This window comes from Parasteatoda tepidariorum, chromosome 1 (assembly GCF_982258835.1).
Source record: "Parasteatoda tepidariorum strain Cologne lab strain chromosome 1, Ptep-v5.0, whole genome shotgun sequence".
Lineage (NCBI taxonomy): Eukaryota > Metazoa > Arthropoda > Arachnida > Araneae > Theridiidae > Parasteatoda > Parasteatoda tepidariorum.
In genome coordinates this window covers 93664716-93690242 of record NC_141755.1, presented here as the reverse complement: position 1 = coordinate 93690242, position 25527 = coordinate 93664716, and the positions used below count along the sequence as shown (strand labels likewise).

At 32.7% G+C, this 25527-nt stretch overlaps 3 protein-coding genes across 7 annotated transcripts in view; 2 read left to right on the top strand and 1 right to left on the bottom strand.

Moving 5' to 3' along the window:
- Window positions 1-24060, bottom strand: part of Wdr59 (WD repeat domain 59) — a 61509-nt gene extending 37449 nt beyond the window's left edge. For 2 of the 5 annotated variants that reach the window (XM_087168963.1, XM_087168965.1), the window contains exons 1-3: window positions 4545-4710; window positions 2755-2804; window positions 372-501 (exon numbers count right to left, since the gene is read on the bottom strand). In XM_087168963.1, coding sequence (XP_087025089.1) covers window positions 372-501; window positions 2755-2804; window positions 4545-4598 — 234 coding nt within the window. In that variant the 5' untranslated portion in view covers window positions 4599-4710. Of the gene's footprint in view, window positions 1-371; window positions 502-2754; window positions 2805-4544; window positions 4712-23900 lie in introns of those variants that run through there. The other 3 variants (XM_087168957.1, XM_087168958.1, XM_087168959.1) reach the window with 3 other exon arrangements.
- On the top strand, window positions 16361-17940 carry LOC122269088 (uncharacterized). Its single transcript, XM_043040647.3, has one exon. The coding sequence runs from the start codon at window positions 16641-16643 to the stop codon at window positions 17724-17726; it is 1086 nt and encodes a 361-aa protein (XP_042896581.3). The 5' UTR covers window positions 16361-16640; the 3' UTR covers window positions 17727-17940.
- Window positions 24061-24086: 26 nt separating the features above from the next.
- Window positions 24087-25522, top strand: LOC147816617 (uncharacterized). Its single transcript, XM_087168981.1, has one exon. It carries the CDS (start codon window positions 24475-24477, stop codon window positions 25315-25317), a length of 843 nt encoding a protein of 280 aa, XP_087025107.1. The 5' UTR covers window positions 24087-24474; the 3' UTR covers window positions 25318-25522.
- Window positions 25523-25527: the final 5 nt, after the last annotated feature.

The window sequence follows — 25527 nt, the reverse complement described above, 5'->3', positions numbered from 1 at the left end:
TTTGTAAGTTTTTTTTTTTTTTTTTTTGGTTATCAGCCATATTTGATATCCACGATGCTCTAGCCATCTAAACCTGCGGCTAATTGGTGCTTAACAGTAAATAAAACAGCTGAGTTTACTTGCACCAATGAAAAGTAAAAGTGCCATTAAAACGAGCACTTCCTAATAAGGATAAAAATATATCTTCCTAGAGAGTCTCCAGTAATATTAATTGAAAATATTTTTCAAATAAAACATTTATAATTTTTAAAATAAATTAAATAATAAAATAATATTTGACAGAATAAAATTCTATCAAAATTTGATAGAATAAACTCCATAAAATTTGATAGAAATGGATTAACATGAAGAATAGAAGTAAATATACTCACAGCAAGTGCAAAACATTCTCTTTTATTTGGATTCCAAGCTGCAGTTGTAACATCCCATTTGCTATGCCTATTTGTTTTATGGACAACAATGGATGGCTGATCCAAATGCACAATACCCATGTGGCGACGCCTTGAAAAAGTAAAATTCAAAATAATAGAACAATATCTAAATCTTTTCCTTTTTACTTAAGAATAACAGAAAAGAATATGTTAAAAAAATATATTTGTTTAAAGGTTTATAAATGTATTGTTTTCATTTATGATTTTAAAATAATGTTCAGATACAAAAAAAAATCAAATTTTCCTTTTTTTGATTAAGGAAATTGATAATCGATAGATTTTCATTTATTATTTTTTTAAATCAACACATTTAAATCCTCACAACAGTTCAAAAGCTCAATTTTTTAATAGTCCTATAAATTTTTATGTTCCTTTCCAATAACTTAATTAAATGTTAATTAACATTTCATAAATTACTTTTTAATAGGCTTTAATTTAAAGGATTTTCAATTTATTTATTTGAGTAGTATTATGTTCCCAAAATGCTAAATATTTTCCTAAGATTAAAAATTTCTTTCCCCCTTCAGAGCCTAACTTTAAACAACTAACCAGAATCAGAGTTAAGTAAATATTTTTGACACTTAATCAACAGCTTAAAAAAGTGCACAATTTTATTTTTTATTTTATTTCTAATTTTCTTTTAAATTAATTGAGAATAGTCAGATTTTTAGCAGTGAATTCTGATGATACAAAGATTAAATTTTTTCTGAAAATAAATAAATAAAAAAAAGGAAAGGGATAACAAAGTAATCAGGGTTGGGTTTTTGACGTCAAAAAGTGGTTTTTGACATGACAAGGGTATAATACTGGTTTAAACCGTCAAAAACCCGTCAAAAATGTCAAAAACTAAAGTTTGCCAAGAAAATATATAAACTTCAAAACTACCAACAGTTGCCATGCATTAAATTGAAATTTAATTATACTATAGGTAATCAGCAGGTTTCAAAATATTTTTTATATAAAATTAAGGTAAAATAACAGATTTAAAATCTCAGAAATTTATATTCAAATGCATGTGTAGAATAATTTTGCACAAAATTTTTTTAAATATTTATATTTTGAAAAAAAAAATTTTTTTTTGATACTTAAGAAAATTAAAAGTTTATTACTATGCATTTTTGACATATAAAGAACATATAACTAATATTTATAAGGAACTTACAAGTTATGTTGTATAAATACAAACTTGATACAAGTGTATGAAAAAAATTTTTAATGTTATACCGAATATCTTTATTATCCAGTATGTTAATTTGAATTTAAAAGTAGTTATATTTGGGAATAATGATAAATATAATTCATATTGTTTATTATATTTATTTATAATTATTACACTTATCATTTTAAAACAATTTTTACCTCTTAATTTTCCCCCCCACTTGTATTAAGAATACAAATAATGCATATCTTGAAAGCAAGAAGTAATTATTCAACAGCTGAATATTTAGATATTCAACAAAACTATGTATATAGTATTCAGCAAAATGAAATTCACAAGTATTTGGATAAACTAAATTTTCAGCATAGTAAATGAATAGGCTGAATATACTGTAAATCGACACTAACTACTCTGTGTATTTAACAGAAAGCACTTAAATTTGTATTGTCTTATGTTAAAAAGATTATTAAGAAGATTTAAAAGGATATTAAAAAGATTTTTCTTTAAAAGATATCTAATGTACAAAACTGCTAATGTTTATCTTTAAAAATGTCTAATTTTTAGTATAATCTATACTATACACTAAATTTGGTTATGAATAAATTTCTTAATAATATCACTGCAGATTTTCAATAACACATGAAAATGAATACATAATATTGCGAAAGATGTGAGCTTTCAAAAGTACAAGATTTTGGTTACTATTCAAAATATAAGTGTTTCTTCAAAATTTTAAATTTATTTTTTCTAGAACATATTTAGAAACACTATCCTTTATAAAAAATATATAAATTTTATGTATTAATTAAATTTCACATATGAATATAGGTTTTTGGCATTTTCGACATTTTTGACAGTGAGGTTTTTGACGTGACAGTTTAAACCATGGTTTAAACTGTCAAAAACTGTCACATGTCAAAAACCTGCCAACCCTGAAAGTAATACATAAACAGTTATTATTAAAGGGAAAAAAACAAAACAATGACAAATTTTTAACAGATAAGTTTGCAATGAAAATATTCAAGAAATTCATAACATACCGGGTTTATAGTCAACAACTAAACAGACCCCAGAGAATGTTATAACACAAAAAAAGCACTTATTTATATATAAAATAAAAAAAAGTTAAAAAAAAATATTTAAGTTCTTAAAAGGCAAGCTTACCCAGCCAAAAGAGCATAGAGGCCAGAACTGTCCACTGCCATGGTATTAGCCTAATTGAAAAATATATTAAATTACAAATGATTATACAAAGAAAACAGATATTTTTATTTCACTAACTCCAAAAAAATATATCAAATTTAACAAACATGCGAAATCAAAACACAAAGAAATCTATTCCTACAATTTATAATCACAATTATATGAATCACGCGTGTGTACTCTAACAATAAAATGGGAGAAATTTTTTACCAGGTCATTTAACAAAACAAAGCTCCTTTAGGCTTTTAAAAAGCAGAGCACCTTCCAAATAAAAGATATAAGTTAGAGCATTTTTAAAAAATTTAAAAGAATTTTAGCATATTAAATGCTTTCAGATCTAAATTTTGAATTTTATGTTTTAATCTTTAGAAAAATTAGCAAAATTTCAATATAAGTATTCAACTTTTAAGTATTTAACATCAACATTACAAAAGGAAGAATTTCAGATATGAAAACAAACAGTATTCCTCTTAACCAGTTAAGAACAAGAATGAACTAGTATGTGATGCAGACGATTTAAGCAATGACAGAATCAGGGTCAAAAATTAGCTGCCGCTTATCACAATTTGCTCCAAATTTTTTTTATTTGAGGTTTAGAAATTATGCCCAGTCCTAATCTTTAATGCATAACTTTAAAAATAAAAATACCTTTGCTCCTGCAATTCAACACCTGGCCGAGTTATACGATGGACAGGAAGTTATAAGAATAACATCACAAGCTTGAAGTAAAGCACAAAAATCTTGGCATTCGATGCACAGAAATTGGAGTACACTTACGGCATGGGCAGATTTCCGTACCATGATCTATGGCAGAATAATCACCAAGTCTTGGAAACTTTCGGGCAGTGGCCCGTGAGAAGCTAAAAAAAAACATCACAGAAAGGGACCAACTCGAAAGGTATGACTTGTAGCCACCCTGGGGAAAACATCTAAATTTTTTATTTAAAAAAAAATTGCAAGTTTAAAATCTATTTGGCATCATAGCGATTGTAGTTGGCGAGACAGATCAAGATACGGAAATATCCCCTACAGCATGAGAACTTCAAACACATCAACACTACAGTGTGACTGTAAAAAATTGGATATTGAAAAGGAATTATAAAGTGCAATTTCAATTTCGGTGGAAGAGAGCAATTTTTAATTAAGTTAACAAAGTTCCACTTAGTGGAGGAAGAATCAAGGGCTTGATAAATATCAAAAACACTTTTAAAAAATCATAATAGAATCTATACGTTTTTTATATGATCATATTATTTAATTATTAATCAATCTATCGATATGTATCCCTCTGTACATTCATATCTTATTATTTCTGCCAATTAAGCAAATTAGATTCACTATTTTAACCAATATGGAGATTTATAGTGGTATAATTATACAGACTACGGTAGTATTTTAATATTTCCTAATATCAAATGTGACTTAAGCAAACATTTTAATTCAAGTATTGATAGAACGTTTTGAGTTAACCAGCCTGCAATCTTTCGCAGCTTTGAGGTTTTAGATACTAGTATTTGCCACAGAAAAACATTTTGTTTCAAAATAGTAACCAATAATATTAAGAATAAAACTGAATTTAAAAGATTAATGCAAATTTTATCATGTGCAACTTTAAATGACATTACAGGCAAAAAATGGAAGAAAATATATCTATACAAATAAAATGAATGAAAATGTAGCATTCTAATTGCATTATATATCCATTTATATGGTTTTAAAAATATCTTAAGCGTGTAATTCAAACAACGTACTTGCAATTCACGATGGTCAGCAACAACATTTTCATTTTTCCAAACAGTCGTCATCTTTATTTTTTATCAGCCTGCGAAAACAAAAATATTCTATTTATAAGTACATAATCCCAGTACTACCCATCTTTCATATTTCATTATCAAAACCAAAACAAACATAAGGGTATACGGTTACAGTTAGTTAATATATTTCTGCAGTCCCTGGGAGTATAATGTGATAGCAAAAATAGGCAGTTTAAAGCCGGCTGAGTTAAGAAATTAAAATCGCATTCAAATAAACATATTCGTTCAAACTGAAAGAATTTAGAAAAAGACGTAGGAGATTTGGTCGTCGTCTGACGAGATTCGATTTTGAATTATTGACAAGTAAGCAGTGAGTTAAATATTCTTATTCTCTTGTACTTATATAGCAGTTATCTAATTACTATATTTGCATTGCAATATCGCCTTTCAAATAATATTGCAAAACTACCTTAATTATCAACCCGGGCACCGCCCACCGGTGCGGCTTGGCTTGCCGCAGTTCACTACCGTAGTACAGCTTGAGGATTGATTCACCTTCCATATCTCAATATGAGGGAAGATGAAATGGACTTCGACTCGAATTTGAAAAGACCTGCTAAAATATCAACTCCAACAATACTGGAATTTGAACACTCAGTCGCCGAGAAACTCGAATATGCAACGGCTGGTGGATTATCAACATACGCTATCCTCTTCACTCCTAATGACCAAAACTCATTTCCAAAAAAACCGATCCTGTTAAAAGAAAGCCTAAACAACACAGTAAGCTGTCCCAGAAAAATCATTTCGTGTATGCACACACGTCAAGGAAAATTGTTAATTAAAACAAATGACTCGAAGACTGCAATCGAAATAAGTAAAATTACTAATTTAATGGGAATCCCAACCCAGCCATACGTTTTTCCTGAAAATATCACAACGAGATTTCTTCTTCAAGAAATCCCCACCGATCATTCCCTATCTGCTTTAGCTTCAGAACTATCATATAATAACCTATTTGTTCACAGTATTCGGAGATTCACTAAGAGGAAATCTTCAGAGTTATCAGAAACCTGCCTAATAACAATCTATGGCACGTCAATTCCTACAGAGGTAAAATACTGGTACAATCTTGTACAGCCTACTATCTTTTGTGATCGCCCACGTCAATGTTCTAAATGTTACAAATTTAACCACTCTGTGAAAAAATGTACATCTAAATCTCAAATATGCTCATATTGTGGAGGACAACATACTTTTTCAGAATGCGACAGTAAAATTCCACACTGTTCTAATTGCACAGGGAATCATCCAGTGAACACTCAGACCTGTCCATCTTGGGTGGAAGAAGCGAATTTCCTGGAATTTAAATGCAACAGCCAGCTAACCTTCTCCGAAGCTAGGCGGCAATATAAGGTAGCAAACTCCCAACCCACCTACGCAACTATATCCAGATCAGAACATATCAAAGTTGAGGACATAAAGACAATAGCCAAGAGCGTCATATCAGAGGTTGTTACAACCTTCGACGCTAAACTTCAAGCATTAGCCAAACGTCAAGATATGCTGTTTGAAAAACTTTTTTCAGTAATGGATATCCTCACTTCTCGTCTCGACACCCCAGTTCCTGAATCACACCCATCAAGGAAGAAATTCCGCCCCTTGAGCGACCTAGACAACCATCTGCCGACACGAACTGCACTTGAACCCGTGCCCTCTCTCTCAACAAATTCAGCAACTCCTCCGAACAACAAATCTTCTGCTCACCCACAACCTGAAACCACTTCTCCCGTATCATCCCAAACTTCAAGCTCAATAACACAGATCTCCTCCTCCAAAAACACTTCCAATAAAAATCTGCAAACCGTCCCAAATGTCTCAATCAGTGAGACCGTGAAGCTGGACAAACGCCATGCCAAAATCCCGAAACGCTCGTAACCACCAACCAGTAATCTATAACCGCTCTGCCTGTTTACCTTTTATTAATTTCATGTTTCAGATAGTTTCTTGGAACGCTAGAAGTCTATCAAATAAACGGCAATGGCTGCGAACATCGTATTTTAACCACGCAGAATGCTTATGTATCCAAGAGACCTTTTTAAAGCACTCAGACGCTTTCAACCTGCCACCATTCTCTATTTATCGCCAGGATCGTGATGGACATCGAGGCGGTGGCCTCATCACTGCAGTAAATAGTCGTTATCCCTCCAGACTAATACAACCTCCTCCTACCCCCTCCATTGAACATGAATGCATTATCGTTGAGACGGGTGTCGGACCACACGTACTAACTATTATTAACATCTACTCCCCCCCCAGGCAGGCTGGATCTACATTGGATTGAACAAATTGTCCACCAATCAAAACCACCATATCTGATAGTAGGCGATCTCAACGTCCGCCATCGGGCTTTGGGCAGCTCCAGTGACTCACCAGGGTCAGCCCAATTCCTCGACTATGTAATATCAGAAAACCTTTGCATGCTCAATTTATCAACCCCTACCCGTTTTGATCAGCACCATAGACCGTCGCTGCTAGACGTGGCTCTTGTATCTCCAGACTTATATCTACTTTGCTCGCATGAGGTCCATGCGGACAGCTTCGACAGTGACCACGCGCCCATAAAAACGTCCATCAGTCTGGGCTCCGGCAGTGATCTGGATTACTCCCGTCCCCGAATTCTTTGGAAAGCCTTTTATAATCAAATAAACGCTTCCTTAAAAAATAGTGGCTGTAACACATTGGCAGAATTCACATCGATGTGCACTAGCACACTACAAACAAATCGCAGCTGGCAAAAATTTCCGAAGGCAAAGTACCCCCCATGGTGGTCTTCCTACCTTTCTCACCTGCTTGGAAGAAAAAGACAAGCATGGAGGAGGGCCAAACGCTCAGGTGACACGGCCTTATGGATCAAATTTAAGAGAACTGCTGCTCACCTTCGACTCACGATAAAAAAGGAATCCAATAAATACTGGTCTCAACTTTGTTGCTCCTTAGGCTCCTCTCCAAACATCTTTAGGTTACTCAAAAATCTTCAACGCACGCAATCTCACGTATCTGACTCAAATCTTATCCTATTGTGGGGAAATCAACACGTCTTTGACGTAAAACAACAGGCCGACCTCTTAGGTCAGTTTTACGCCAGGGAACCTATTTTAATGACCATCCCTTACGACTCCAGCGAAGTAGACACATACCCAGCTCTTTCAAAGCCTTTCCAACTCATGGAACTCAAAACAGCCATATCCCTTGCCAAATCAACTACACCAAGTTCGGACAGAATTTCAACCCGTATGCTAAAGGGGCTTGATGACGAATCCCTCAATATACTGCTGTCCTTATTCAACAAATCTTGGTCTTCAGGATCGCTTCCGATGGAGTGGAAAACCTCCACGGTTCTCCCTTTCGCCAAACCCGGAAAATCACGCCTCAAAACCACTTCTTACAGGCCTATATCTTTAACCAGCATCCTTTGCAAAACCATGGAAAGAATTATACTCAAGCGCTTGGTTGCACACCTCGAACATCAAAATTCTCTTCATCCTTATCTACACGGATTCCTTCCCCGTCGTGGATGCGACAGTCTCCTCTCAACTCTAGATCATCATATTCGTTTTGCAAAAGCGAACCACTACTTTACAGTCGGAATCTCCTTGGACATCGCCCAGGCCTATGACAACGTCTGGACAGATGGCCTTGCATACAAACTTTTACAACATAACATCAGGGGTTCCCCTCATAAGTGGATATGTGACTTCGTCACGGATAGATTCTTCCGAGTGCGCTGGAGACATACATACTCAAAGACCTTTATCAGCAGTAAGGGCGTTCCACAAGGATCAGTGCTTTCGCCTCTCCTCTTCATCTTATATATAAATGACATCTTTGATATCCTTCCAGACGGCGTCAATTGTTTCATCTACGCAGACGATATATTCCTTCTGATCTATTCCCCGAACCTGCCGTCTCTAACCCGTAAACTTCAGCTATCTCTTCTACGTCTCCAAAAGTGGTTAGCAGAATGGCATCTTTCTGCTGACATTGGGAAATGTCGAGCAATAGATTTCTCCTATAGAGCCATCGAATCCCCTCCCACCTTGCATTTCCAGGGAGAAATTATCATATGGACACCGCATATCCGCATTCTAGGGGTTTACTTTTCATCGAACCTGAGCTACCGCCATCATTTTCAGGAAAAAAGAATCTCCACACTAAAAAAGCTTATCATACTAAAATGTATATCCAGAAACTCCTGGGGCACACGCTCCTTCCACCTACTCTGAATTGTCCAGTCATACATTACGCCTACGCTAGATTTCGGCTGTCACCTGCACTTTCTCGCCAGCAAAATTGAACGCAAGATACTCGACACGGTGTACCATGTTGCCTTGCGGATAGCCACGGGCCTCCCGAAGTGGACTCCACTTCCGCTACTTTATCAGGAGGCGGGCTGTCCGAACCTCGAAGAACGCCATAACATGATCTCCATGCGGTTTTATGTCAGACAAATCCATTATCAGTCACTAAGTGCAATTACATACCAGAATCTGCTCATTCCGAATACCTATAGGAGATCAGCTCTTCCTGTCAAAAACTGAATACCATTCATTTTCCTTTTTGGTAGAAAACGAACCAATAGATGGCGCCACGAGACTTAGAACTATCTAAGAACAATAATTTTTAGTGAGTTTCATTTTGTTACTGTCGTTGGAGACATCATGTTGTTTTTGTAGTGTTTACTGCTGTTAATATACACATGTTAACCATTCGAAGGAGTCTCTTATTGAGTTTGTGGTCACTATCTTGAGTTTATTTTAGGTACTTACCGACCCGGGTAGAAGAACAAGGTAAGAATCTTATTATTTGATACCTGTTCTATTGAAGTAGATAAAGAAAATTGTTATCTTTTTTAACATGGCATCCCAGCCGGCACTATCGGTTCGTATTTTAATAAAATAAGAACTATTATTATAAATTTGATTTATAGTGTTATAAAATAAATGGACACTGGAATTGAAAATACTTGGAATAATAATAGCTCTAAAATGGCCACAAACATTGAGCTCCTTAAAAAGAAACGCACTACATTAAGAACATCAGTTACTAAGCTAATTTCAAAGATAGAATCAGAAATTCAAAAAAACGAAATAACTGATGAAGAAACCGAAATTGATCTAATTATTGAACAATTAAATGATAAATTCGAGTCTCTCAAAACAGTTGATTCTGAATTAGAAAATCTGTTTAAACCTGAGGATTTAGATAAAGAATTAGAAACTGCTGAAGAATACCGTGAAAAGATAGTAACGTGGAGATTTAAAGCTAATAAATATTTACGTAATTTGAATCAAAAGAAAAATATTCGGGAACCTCTCAATTTTCCCCAACATATAGCTCCTACTACTAATCGCGAAGTGGAAGTAGAAACGAAACCAGAAATGCTGAATATAAAATTACCGAAGATAGTAATCCCGAAATTTTCGGGAAATATAAGTGATTGGCTCACTTTCTGGAACTCTTTCGAAACATCGATACATAAGAACAAATCGTTAGATGATGTCAGTAAATTTAACTATTTAAAAGCTCATCTATGTGGAACAGCTTTAGAAACGATAGGAGGTTTTGCTATTTCCTCAGAAAATTATGTTAAAGCTATTGATTTGCTAGAACAGCGCTTCGGAAGAAAAGAAACATTGATAAACAACCACATGAGTCAATTATTAGAAATTACCCCTTTAAAGCGTTCTGGTGATGTAAAAAATTTTCGGCAATTATTTGATAAAATACAAATCCATATAAGAAGTTTAGAATCGTTAGGTATTTCATCAGATACTTTTAGTACTTTATTATCCCCCGTAATACTTAAGTCAATCCCAAACGATTTAATATTTGAATTTAATAAAGAATTCGGAGAAAAATATTCTTTAACTGATTTGATTAATTTTTTGAATAAGCAGTTGATAGCTAAAGAAAAGACTGATTTAATAAGAGTGAAAGAAAAACAAAATTCGCCGCCGTATCCGAATATTAATTGGCGCCACAACCAAAGGGGGGAGCGGGAAGTGAAATATGATCGCGAAAGAAATCCTACTGCCAATGAATTATTTGTTTATGATTCTACTTCTAAAACAAGGTCGTGTCCATTTTGCGGTGAGTTAAATTGTTCTGGTTTAAGTTGTGAATATGGAAAAAGTTTATCTTTAGATAAAAGAAAATCGATTTTATTAAAAAAGGGCATTTGTTTTAGATGTCTTGGGAAAAATCACATGAGCTCAATGTGCAGGGCAAAGGTTAAATGCTCTCATTGCAATAAAAGACACGTTGAAATTATGTGTTTTCAGGATAATAAATATTCAAAAATTGAAAAACCAGAAATAATAGAAAATACTACACTTTCGAATAATAACTGTTCGCGGGAAATTTATCTTCAAACTTTAATAGTATGCATTAAGGAAAATAATTTGAAACAGTTAATAAGGGTAATAATCGATCAAGGTAGTCAGAGATCGTATGTCACAAAATTTGTTGCGGGAAAAATGGGTTTAAAAGGGTTCGGGAAAGAATCCGTGAAGCATGGATTATTCGGTGGAATTGAACATACTGAAATGCATCAAAAATATTGTCTAAACTTATCAAATGTTGATGGAAGCTATAATTGTGAGTTAGAGGTTTTAGATGAGAAAAAGATCTGTGCTTCCTTACCCAAAATGAATTATGCATATTGTTTAAACGAATTAAAAGATCTGGGTATTTTTATTAGTGATACGATGATTAATGATAGGTCCTGTTTATATGAAAGAGATTCTGGCGAGATTCATTTGCTCATTGGAGCTGACTACGCTGGAAAGATATTGACGGGAAAAGTAAAACACCTTAAGGGAGGTTTGGTTGCTGTACACACTTTGTTGGGGTGGACAGTAATGGGTAAATCTGAGGTAGAGGGAACATCTACAACTAGCTCAATGTTAGTATTGTCATTGCATGTAAATAATGCAAAAATTGAAGATCTCTGGAATTTAGATACCTTGGGTATTAAAGATAGTAGTGAAAAACGCTCTAAAACACAGACCCAAGAACTTGCTTTGAAACATTTCAGAGAAACGGTTAGTAGAGACAGTACGGGCAGATATACGGTTAATTTACCCTGGTTAGATGGTCATCCTCCTTTACCCGATAATAAACAGTTGACTTATAAAAGACTAAAATACACAGTTAAATCAGCGAATCGGTTAAATGATTATCAAGAGGTTTTTAACCAATGGGAAAAAGAAGGTATAATAGAGCAAGTTAATGAGGGTAATGATTATTCTAAAAGCTTTGGAATACATTATTTGCCACATAGGGCAATTTTTAAAGATAATTCAACCACTAAAGTACGTCCTGTTTTTGACGGATCAGCTAAAACTAAAAACTCCGTATCAATAAATGAATGCATAGAAAAGGGCCCGAATCTCATAGAAATTATCCCAGCTGTATTAAATAGGTTTAGATGGGGAAAGATCGGAGTAATATCGGATGTCAAACAGGCATTTTTACAAATATCTCTTAACGAATCTGATAGGGATTGTTTACGATTCATGTGGTTGAAAGACGGAGATCCTCAAAAGATAATTACATATAGACATTGTAGAGTAGTATTCGGAATATCATGTAGCCCCTTCTTACTTGCGGCTGTTCTGAATCATGTATTAGATCAGGTAGAAGAGGCATTAAAAAGTCTTGCAGTGAAGATCAAAGACTCTATGTATGTTGATAATTGCATTGCAAGTGTAGACTCAGTTTCAGAATTGGAACATTTTAGATCAGAATCTCAGAGAATTCTGAAAGCTGCTAAATTTGATTTACGTGGCTGGGAAAATAACCACCTACTTGAAATGAACGAATTTGTGCAAGATAATTCCAACTGTGAAAGGGAAGTGTCAGTATTAGGCCTAAAATGGGACAAGCAAAATGACACTTTATCCTGTGAGCTGGTTAAAGAAGAAAACAATAGTGAACCAGTTACCAAGAGAAAAATCCTATCTATGGCACACCAGCTGTTCGATCCTATAGGGTTCACGTGTCCTATAACGTTGATCCCGAAACTTCTTCTACAAGAATGCTGGAAGATTGGAATTTCTTGGGATTCAAAATTGCCCGACGAAATAATTAAGAGATTCGAAAAATGGAAAGAAGAATTAAAAGAACTGAGCAACTTCAAAATTCCTCGTAGACTTTCAAACTTAAATCTTTCTAAATCAAGCTTAACACTTCATATCTTTTGTGACGCTTCCATGGTGGCATATGCGACTTGCATCTTTTTGAGGGCGGAAAGGAATGGAAAAGTTACTTGCCAACTTATTCAAGCAAGATCTAGAGTTGCCCCATTGAAAAAAGTGTCGATACCAAGATTAGAATTACTTGCATGTAACATTGGAGCTAGATTGGCTGATACAGTAAAAAAGGATTTAAGATTGAAAGATATTGAAACCTTTTTTTGGAGCGACTCCATGGACGCTCTTTATTGGATAAGGAAAGAAGGCCCTTGGACGATTTTCGTATCAAATCGAGTTGACGAAATTAGAAGACTTTCAAAAGCTAGTGACTGGAAGTTTGTTCCGGGAACCCAAAATCCAGCGGATTTGCCTTCAAGAGGTTGCACAGTTAAAACCCTATTGAAGAGACAATGGCACGAAGGAACATCTTGGCTTAAAGAATCAAGAGAAAACTGGCCTAATTTTGATCTAGTTCCTGATGAAAAAATAGTGTATGCCGAGAAGAAGAAAATCATTGTATCATCTTTAAATATGAAAGATGACGAGTTTTACAACAACATATCATCCTACAAGAAAATAATCAGAATTACAGGCTGGATATATAGATTTTTTGAAAATTCCAGAGCAAGCAGTAAGAAAACAGGAAAATTATCTGTAGAAGAGCTAATTAAAGCTGAACTCAAAATCTTGCAAAAGGTTCAAGAAGACTCATTCCAAGGCGAAAAATTGAAGAGTCTGAAGCTTCTGTCGATATTTACAGACGCTAATGAACTTGTGAGAATTAAAACAAAAATCATTATGCGAGAAGACAATGAAAACTTTAAAGTTCCAATTATTTTACCATCTGATCATCATGTTGTTAAGAGCCTTATTTTACACAAACACCAAGAACTTGGACATCCTGGAGTACAATCTTTAATGGTAGCTCTGAGAGAAGATTATTGGATAATAAAAGCTAGAAGAACTGTAAAAAAGGTACTGAAAACCTGCATAACTTGTCAACGATTTAATGTGAAAAGACCTGAAATACCAGAAGGAATACTCCCGGAGGACAGAGTAAAAAACGCCTCAATTTTTGAAGTTATAGGAGTGGATGTTGCTGGACCGTTGCTTACGAAGGACAACAAGAAAGTGTGGATCGCAATTTTCACCTGTGTGATTTACAGGGCAGTACATTTAGAACTATTGACATCACTTTCAACAGATAATTTCATACTTGCCTTAAGAAGATTTATCGCACGCAGAGGATGTCCGTCAATTATCTACTCCGACAATGGGACTAATTTTATTGGAACTAACAACTCTCTGAAGAATATTAACCTAGAAAGACTAAAGACAACCCTTTCTCCAATTTTATGGAGATTCCTACCCCCGACTGCTCCATGGTGGGGAGGATTTTTTGAGAGGTTAATAGGACTTTTGAAAAGAATTTTGAGGAAGGTCCTAGGTCATACATCCTTAAATTACCAGGAAATTGAAACTGTTTTGTGTGATTGTGAAAGCCAACTCAATTCAAGACCTTTAACGTATGTTAGCGATGATCCCGATGATTTATGTCCTTTAACTCCTGATTTATTCCTGAAAGACACTCGTACTAGTAGTACAACGGACCTGGATAGATTAAAGCTAACTGACAAGACGGAATTAAACAAAAGACTTGCGTATAGAAGAAGACTGATGACAGATTTACGAGCAAGATTCCGTAGTGAATATCTGAGTCAACTACATCATAGACTGACAGTTCGAAAACCAACATACCATCCTAAAGTTGGAGATATCATCTTGATTTGGAATGATAATCTCAAACGAATACATTGGCCCTTGGGAAGAATACTCTCAGTTTACACAAGTAAAGATGGACTGATCAGAAGAGCCAAAGTTAAGACCAAATCCGGAATTCTGATCAGACCAATTCAAAATCTCTGCCCATTAGAACTGGACGAGGAGAATCTCAACAGCGAAGATCAGCTGCCAGAGACTTCCAAAGATGAGCCAGAAAGAACATCATCGGACATTCCTGATTCAGTTCCTGCTACTACCAGAGTTGGACGTGTTGTTCGCCCACCATCCAGATTTGGACAATGAAGTATTGAGATTCGGTTCAACATGCCCCGAAACTCAAAAAGGGGAGTGTCAAAAACTGAATACCATTCATTTTCCTTTTTGGTAGAAAACGAACCAATAGATGGCGCCACGAGACTTAGAACTATCTAAGAACAATAATTTTTAGTGAGTTTGATTTTGTTACTGTCGTTGGAGACATCATGTTGTTTTTGTAGTGTTTACTGCTGTTAATATACACATGTTAACCATTCGAAGGAGTCTCTTATTGAGTTTGTGGTCACTATCTTGAGTTTATTTTAGGTACTTACCGACCCGGGTAGAAGAACAAGGTAAGAATCTTATTATTTGATACCTGTTCTATTGAAGTAGATAAAGAAAATTGTTATCTTTTTTAACACTTCCCCTACAAGCAAGAAACTGACTGAACGACCACAGCATAAACATCAATCATATGATTAAAATGCACCATCGAACTCCAAAAATACCCTCAAAAGTCCGTATACACCTCACAAATCTCCCCTATCAAAACAAGAACCTACCACCGAACTTAATACCTACCATTTTCTGGGACTTTGTCCGTAATAATTGGCCACATCACACTCTGATCTATACAGATGCCTCCCGAACACCAGACAAGGCAGGAGTGGCAATATACAACTCCCGCTCCGGGTCAGCGATGTCCGGATCCGTTCCATCCATTTGTTCTGTCTACACAGCTGAGGGAATAGCTATATTATTAGCACTTCAAAAATGTCATACAAGCTCTCAAACTATAATTTTTACAGACTCACTCTCTGTTCTGACAGCTCTAAATTCGGCTGCAGACTCTCCACAAGGGATCATACACCAAATAATAGCCTCGATGGAAGCGCTTCCACCCTCATGCCAGTCTGTAGATATAGCATGGGTTCCCGGCCACTCCGGGATTCTCGGCAATGAAATCGCAGACGAGCTGGCAAAAACAGCGCTCTACAGACCGAGAATTTACGATAGATTTACCATGGAAGATACTTACCAATCAATTAAACGAATCCACCAACAATCCAGAAAATTAACCTTCATGAATAGTAAATACTATACCGATTTTCGTCATCTGGGCCAAAATAAAAACGAACTTCTACCCTTCTCCAGCAGGCTCCAAGACGTTACGTTCTCTAGAATCCGCACTAGATCCTATCCAACCAAAGCAAAACTATTCCGATTCGGACTCGCTCCAGACAACAAATGCAACTGCGGCTCAATCTCTGATATTGATCACACTATTCTAGAATGCCCGCTCTTCGATCAGCAGCGCACCACCTTAAAAACGCAGCTAGGACTTGGGGCCTTGTCGTTTTCATACCTTATGGATACAACAGACACACTACTACGCAAGCTACACTACTTTATGCATTACCTAAAATCGATCCGCATACTATAATCATCCACTTATCTCCGCCACCCTGGACATAAGCGAGCTATAAGCTGAAAACTGCATGAAGCTCCAAAACAGAACGCCAACAATCATCATCACCATCAAACTGAAAACAAAATCCTGTTTTAAGAGGTGCTATTCTTAAATATTCACTCAGAAATCAATTTTAAAAATCTCTCTCAATCACTATTCCTATATGCGTGCAGTAAAACTTCTCACAAAAAAAGCCTCACTAAAATAGACGCTTTTTAGACTGGAAGAAAATCTTATTTAATTCATGCAGTACGACAAGACATTTGCAAATAAACTTAATTTAGACGAGCACATATTTGTTCATGCTGAATTGGAACTTTATTCATGCAGTCAAAAGCATTTACCCATAAAGAAACTTTAAATTTACCCTCTCTCGTTCATACTAGAGAAAAACCACTTTCATGTAATGTGTGTTTTAAAGCTTTCACATGTAAAGCTAGTTTAAATAAACATTCTTTTAATCACACTGGTGAAAAACCTTTTTCATGCAAATTTTGTAATAAGACATTCTCCGATTCATATTATTTAAATAGACATTCTCTTGTTCATACTGGAGAGAAACCTTATTCATGCAATGTGTGTAATAAAGCTTTTACGTGTAAAGCTAGTTTAAATAGACATTCTTTCATTCATACTGGAGAGAAGCCTTTTTTGTGCAGTGTATGTAATAAGACATTCCCAGATTCATTCTATCTAAACAGACACTCTCTTGTTCATACTGGAGAGAAACCATATTCATGCAATGTTTGTGATAAAGCTTTCACGTGTAAAGCTAATTTAAATAGACATTCTTTTATTCATACTGGAGAAATGCCTTATTCATGCAGCATATGTAACAAAACATTCCCAGATTCATTTTATTTAAATAGACACGCTCTTGTTCATACTGGAGAGAAGCCTTATTCGTGCAGCGTGTGTGATAAAGCATTTGCTCTGAAATCTAGTTTAAGTAGACACTCCCTTATTCATACTGGAGAGAAACCATATTCATGCAATGTTTGTGATAAAGCTTTCACGTGTAAAGCTAGTTTAAATAGACATTCTTTTACTCATACTGGAGAAATGCCTTATTCATGCAGCATATGTAACAAAACATTCCCAGATTCATTTTATTTAAATAGACACGCTGTTGTTCATACTGGAGAGAAGCCTTATTCGTGCAGCGTGTGTGATAAAGCATTTGCTCTGAAGTCTAGTTTAAATAGACACTCCCTTATTCATACTGGAGAGAAACCATATTCATGCGATGTTTGTGATAAAATTTTCTCATGTACAGCTAGTTTAAGTAGACATTCTCTTATTCATACAAAAGTGAAACCTTATTTATGTGTTGTGTGTAATAAGACATTTGCATATTCATCTAGTTTAAATAGACATTCTCTTCTTCATACTGGAGAAAATGATGGATAGAAACCTTAATCATTTTATAAGCAAAGACCGTCTAAACAATCTCTGCTGTATTCATACTGAAAAAAAAGCCTTATTTTTGTGTTTTGTCTGATAAAACCTTTGAACATAAATCTAATTTAAATGCAAACTTTCTTGTTCATACTGGAGAGAGATCTCATTCTTACAATGTATTCATGTATAAATGCAGTTTTTAAAACATTCATGCAGAAATCTAGTTTGTACACTATTTTATTCATACTTACACATTCATTCCTTTTTCATGCAGTGTATGAGGTAATACATTCAAAATAAATCTAATTTAAACACACACTTGTTCATACTAGAAAGAAACCCGATTCATGCAGTGTATGTAATAAAACATTAATGTACAAATTTTGCTTAAACAAACACTATCTTATTTATATTGCGGGGAAAATCTTATTCATACATAGTTTGAGGTAGCATGTATGAGGTATGAAAATAAATAATCCTGGGAAATTGAAGTGGTAAGATAATGGACTAAAAAAACTTCATTAGCTTCAAAAATTAAATTTTTAAAGCCAATGAAGTTTTTTTTTATAAATAAAGTAATATACATTACCTTGTAGACATGGAGATAGACCTCATGCAGTGTATGTGATCGAACATTCATGGAGAAATTTAGTTTAGCCGAACATTTACTTATTCATGCAGTCTATAAAACATTCCAACATAATTCGATTTTAAACACGCACTCCCTTGTTCATACTTGAGAGTGACATCATTCATGTAGTATACGTAATAAAACAGTAATGCTCAAATCTAGATTAATCAAACATTACCTTATTCATGCATAGTACCAGGTAATACATTCAAACAGAAATATACATTATCTTAAATAAATATTGCGATTTTTTTAAAAGTCAATTTCTCAGAAACTCATTTTGCTCAAATGTTGTGTTTTGCAGTGTAAAATTATATTCTTTAAAATGGTGTAAAAAGTTGTATAGCTTACAATTAAAAATTTTTTTTACTATTAATAAATAAAATAATAATTATTTACTAAAAGTTATTTTTACATGGAATTATCTTTGGATAAATGAATTTTATAATTATATGCAAAAATTTTTCAATCTGCTTAAATAATTTTAAAGAAGGCAATTTTAATGATTTGTAGCATAAATGTGACTTAAGTTATCAGGGGTCTGTCTAGGTTTTTCTGACAGGTACCTATTTTGTGAAAATTTAGACGTAATTTGTGAAAAATTAAAAATTATATTAAAAAATCAACACAAAAATATGGATTTATCGTTTCTTAAGGGATACAAAAATGAAATTTTAAGAAAAAGTATTTTGTGAAATTACCGTTTTTCCTAAAATTGAATTTGTGAAACTACCGTTTTTCCTAAAGTTGAATTTGTGAAGGCACCGCTAAACGGTAGTAAATTCGGCCTGGGCAGATCCCTGTTTATGTAATATTGTTTTAAGTATTAACAAGAAATATATGACGGTAGATTTAATAAAAGCTTACAATTTTTACATAGATAGTAACAGAGGAGAAATATTTTTATCTTTTATAATAATAAAAATAATAATGTGGAAAAATAATTGACACTACATGATGGTAACAATAATGTAGGTTCTGAAAGTGTAATGTTTATTGTTTCAAAAAATTTAAACATTTTTGATTATTGGTAACAGTGGAGAACATAATGTAGATTCAAGTTAAGGTTTTATGATTTTTTTAAATTTTATATTCTAAATCGAAAAGTGTACTGAAGAAACATTCCAATTGAAACTGGTATAGTTATTTGAATATTTAATTGTTTAATAAAATTTTTTCTATGTTATGAAAATCTATATATCTAACTGACAAATTTAATTTTTGTTCTTATGAGTTCATGAGGGTGTGGATTTTATTCTGGGATTAGTTTTAAAGAATTATATAGATTACGATTTCGATAAATTTAGTTTGAGGTTAAGTATTTTAGTTATAATAATATTTTTAAATAATTTTAAGCCTTACTACTATTTGATTGGTAAATTTGAATAAATTAAAAAACCTCTGATTTAAATTTAATGCACTATTTTCAAATTGCCAACTTTGTGTGTGTATATATATAACGTCGTTGTCGAGTGGAAGGATTAAAACAGGTCTTGGGCCAGGGAAGGAGGGAACAAAATTTATTTATTAATTATTAGACAGAGCAGTCATGAAAGTGTGTATGGAAAGTTGTGCTCCTTGGTTATATGTTAGGGAAAATCTTGCTAAGTAAATCCGTAAAATGTTTCAATTTAGGGAAAGAGGGAAATCTTAGTAGTTGCTATTGGTTTATGAAATAGGTCGAGCGTTTCCCGCAGAGAGCAAAGGGGAAAATGTCCTGCTTTTAATTAAATGCATACTTGAGCCAAAAATAGATTTAAAACAGGATGTGGCTTTTAAACGAGTGAGAAAGTATTTCGATTAGAATAGTTAATTAGGATAACATAAAAAGATTACTAGAAGCTTTTTATGTTACATACATATATATATAATTTAAAGAAAGAACACCTTGGAGAAACCTTAAGCCTAATACAACAGATAAACTTATGTATAAATTATCATAGATGATTATTTTAAACAAGATTGAAAGCCAAATTACCGAGAATCTTAATGCACTTTCTCTAATGTTTGCAAACAGTGATGTCTATTCATGTTCTTAGCTAATTCCACAACAAATTAAAAGATTTAAAATGCATAACAATAATTTTTCTTTCAGAAAAACAAAAAATAATTTGCGAAAAAAGATTCCAGAGTTAGACGAAATTTTATTAAGTTAGGTATTTAGGTTACATATGCTTAGATTAATTATATATCTGAATTTAATTGAAAATATCAAGTAAGAGTTAATTGAGTTTTTATGCTTTTAATTTTCTCAATCATTATCATAAAAAATTTTCCTGGGATCAATATAGTTAAACGTTGGGAATTAACATCATAAATATTCTAGATACCATTAAATATGAATTTTATTAGTATCCATCTGGTCAACAATACAACAAAATTGCAAACTATAAAGCAGACATAAAATTTGTTTCACCATCTAAAAATTCCTTGCAATAGAGATTAATGAAGAAAAAATAATGACTATTTACTGTGCATAAGCTGCAATAACACAAAACACATAAAAAAAGTTAAAAATACAAAAAAATAATCTCTCTCTATATATTTTTAAATAGAAGATGATTACGATGTTTTTTTTTAAAATTTATATATATATAAATATTCATGATAATTAAAAAAATATTGTAAGACTTTTTCCACATTTAATTTAAACCAATCATGTTTAGTCATCCAAAAATCATGCCTAATATTATAACCCATTATTATGAATAAATATTTTAATATCTACAGAGCATGAAAATCATTAAATGTTTTTACTGAAACACTTTAAATCAAATGATTAAAAAAACTACTAGAATGCAAAATAAAAATTTATATTTATTTTGATAAAAATCCATTCTTTGATTTTATAAAATAAATTTTGCTCCAGTCTAGTAAAGGCTATTGTATTTTATAATGTATTTAAGATATTTACTATAAATACATTTACACTCATTTTTGAGAAAATTACTATACCATGAAGGAATTATACAATTAAACCAAACACATGATAGATAGGTAAGATAGGCTAATGATTAGAATTATAAAGTGATTGCTCTTGTGCAAAAACTGTGCATGTTTATTTATACAACTAAAGGCTAATGATTAGAATTATAAAGTGATTGCTCTTGTGCAAAAACTGTGCATGTTTATTTATACAACTAATGGTAATATATGAAATAAAATTCAGTACAGCAATTTCTGACAATTCTATCATAGTGTTGAAATTTTATCAGATACCTAACTATTGTGTTACATAATATCTACACAGCATCGTAGTCCTTAAATATTTTACCGAAACACTTTAAATTGAATTAAGAATGAAAAATAAAATGGTAAATTTATAGTTTACTTGCTGAAAATCAATTTTTGATTGATTAAAAGTAGTTTTAAGCTATTGTATTTTATAATGTATTTATAGTTAACCAGATATAGAATGTGAACATTTAAAGGGCTCTGCAAAATGTTTTGCTCAGAGCCCTGGTGAAGTCTACCAACAGCTTTGTTAATAAAAACCTTAGAGATTTAATTAAATAGTCGTACAACAAAAGAAAATGAAAAATATACATAATTCTTTATTGACAAGACAAAAATATATACATTTATTTTCATCATGAAACTCAACTGCCTAATATTCCAGGAATAGTTGGAAGTTCCTAGGGAAAATAAATATAAAATAAAAAATATGTTTAAAAAATACTTCACACTCAAACATAAAATTTAAGAATGCAGGGTTCTTGGATTCCTCTCAATTTTTTAACTAAAATTCTCTGATTTTTTCAAGAAAATTCTTGAGTACATTTTTTTCTATACATGACAATATATATTTATTCAATAAGCAGTAAAAAAATTTTGTGATACAAAATAAAATATTAACTTTTATTAAAAAAAAAAAAAAAAAAAAGAACTTTCAATAGATGAAAGGCTGATGTGTAGGTTTTTACATAAGTACCTATATAAAATATAGGTAGAACTGAAATTTAAAAGCTTAATGAAACACAATTTATTAATCAAGTTGATATAGTCAGCAATCATAGATTGTATGAATGATTAAGCAATTCAGCACCTTAAAAGCAGAGCACCTTCGAAATAAAAGATATAAGTTAGAGCATTTTTAAAAAATATTTAAGACTTTTAGAATACTAAATGCTATCAGATCTAAATTTTGAATTTTATTTTTTAATCTTTAGCAAAATTTCAATGTAAGTATTCAACTTTTAAGTATTTTAATATCAGCATTACAAAAGGAAGAATTTCAGATATGAAAACAAACAGTTTACCTTTTAGCCAGTTGAGAACAAGAATGAACTAGTATTTGATTCAGACGATTTAAGCAATGACGGAATCAGGATCAAAAATTAGCTGCCGCTTATCACAATTTGCTCCAAACATTTTTTTATTTAAGGCATAGAAATTATGCCCAGTCCTAATCTTTAATGTATAACTTTAAAAATAAAAATACCTTTGCTCCTGCGATTCAAGACCTGGCCGAGTTATACGATGGACAGGAAGTTATAAGAATATCACCACAAGCTTGAAGTAAAGCACACAATTCTTGGCATTTGATGCACAGAAATTGGAGAACACTAACTGCATGGGGAGATTTCCGTATTGTGATCTGTGGCAGAATAATCACCAAGTCTAGGAAACTTCCGGGCAGTGGCCCGTGAGAAACTAAAAAAAACATCACAGAAAGGGACCAACTCGATATGTATAACTCGTAGTCACCCCTGGGAAAACATCTACATGTTTCATTCAAAAAAAATTTGCAAGTTTTAAATCTATTTGGCATCTTGGCAATTGTAGTTGGCTAGACAGATCAAGATACGGAAATATCCCCTACGGCACGAGGAGGTCAAACACATCAACAATAAAGTGTGACAGTGAAAAATTGGATATTGAAAAGGAATTATTTCAATTGTGCAATTTCAATTTCGGTGGAAAAGAGCAATTTTTAATTAAATTAAGTTAACAAAGTTCTACTTAGGGTGGAGGAAGAATCATGGGCATGATTAATAACAAAAACACTTTTTAAAAATCATAATAGAATCTATAAATATTTTTATATAATCATATTATTTTATTATTAATCAATCTATCGATATGTAACCATCTGTTATATTCATATCTTATTATATCCGCCAATTAAGCAAATTAGATTCATTATCTTAACCAATATGGAGATTTATAGTGGTTAAACTATACAGACTACGGTAGTATTTTAATATTTTATAATATCAAATGTGACTTAAACAAACATTTTAATTCAGGTATTGATAGAACGTCTTGCGTTAACCTGCTTGCAATCTTTCGCAGCTTTGAGGTTTTAGATACTAGTATTTGCCACAGAAAAACATTTTGTTTCAAAATAGTTACCAATAGTATTAAGAATAACACTGAATTTAAAAGATTATTGCAAATTTTCTCATGCGCAACTTTAAATGACATTACAGGCAAAAAATGGAAGAAAATATAAGCATATAAAGTGAATGAAAATGTAACTTTCTAATTGCATTATATATCCATTTATATGGTTTTTAAAATATCTTAAGCTTGTAATTCAAACAACGTACTTGCAATTTACGATGGTCAGCAACAACATTTTCATTTTTCCAAACAGTCGTCATTTTTATTTTTTCTCAACCTGCGAAAACAAAAATTATCTATTTATAAATACATTATCCCAGTACTACCAATCTTTCATTTTTCATTATCAAAAACCAAAACAAGCATAAAGGTATACGGTTACAGTTAGTTAATATATAATCTGCAGTCCCTGGGAGAATAATGTGATAGCAAAAATAGGAAGTTTAAAGCCGGCTTATTTAAAGTTTGTAAAGTTTTGGTATTGTATTTATTTTGGTGTTGGACAGCTGAGTTAAGAAATTAAAATCGCAAACAAAATCCTGTTTTAGGAGGGGCTATTCTTAAATATTCACTCAGAAATCAATTTTAAAAAGCTCTCTAAATCACTATTCCTCTGTGCGCGCAATAAAACTTCTCACAAAAATAAAAAACCTCCCTGAAATAGACGCTTTCTAGACTGGAAGAAAATCTTATTTAATTCATGCAGTACGATAAGACATTTACTAGTAAATTTAATTTAGATGTGTGCATTTTTGTTCATACTGAAGTGGAACTTTATTCATGCAGTCAAAAGCATTTGCACATAAAGAAACTTCAAATTTATCTTCTCTCGTTCATACGAGAGAAAAACCATTTTCATGTAATGTGTGTTTTAAAGCTTTCACGTGTAAAGCTAGTTTAAATAAACATTCTTTTATTCACACTGGTGAAAAACCTTTTTCATGCAAATTTTGTAATAAGACATTCTCCGATTCTTATTATTTAAATAGACATTCTCTTGTTCATACTGGAGAGAAACCTTATTCATGCAATGTGTGTTATAAAGCTTTCACGTGTAAAGCTAGTTTAAATAGACATTCTTTCATTCATACTGGAGAGAAACCTTTTTCATGCAGTGTATGTAATAAGACATTCCCAGATTCATATTATTTAAACAGACACTCTCTTGTTCATACTGGAGAGAAACCATATTCATGCAATGTTTGTGATAAAGCTTTCACGTGTAAAGCTAGTTTAAATAGACATTCTTTTATTCATACTGGAGAAATGCCTTATTCATGCAGTATATGTAACAAAACATTCCCAGATTCATTTTATTTAAATAGACACGCTCTTGTTCATACTGGAGAGAAGCCTCATTCGTGCAATGTGTGTGATAAAGCATTTGCTCTGAAATCTAGTTTAAATAGACACTCTCTTATTCATACTGGAGAGAAACCATATTCATGCGATGTTTGTGATAAAATTTTCTCATGTAAAGCTAGTTTGAGTAGACATTCTCTTATTCATACAAAAGCGAAACCTTATTTATGCGTTGTGTGTAATAAGACATTTGCATATTCATCTAGTTTAAATAGACATTCTCTTCTTCATACTGGAGAAAATGATGAAGAGAAACCTTAATCATTTTGTAAACAAAGACAGTCTGAACAATCTCTGCTGTATTCATACTGGAAAAAATGCCTTATTTTTGTGTTTTGTCTGATAAAACCTTTGAACATAAATCTAATTTAAATGCACACTTTCTTGTTCATACTGGAGAGAGATCTCATTCTTACAGTGTATTCATGTATAAATGCAGTTTTTTAAACATTCATGCTGAAATCTAGTTTG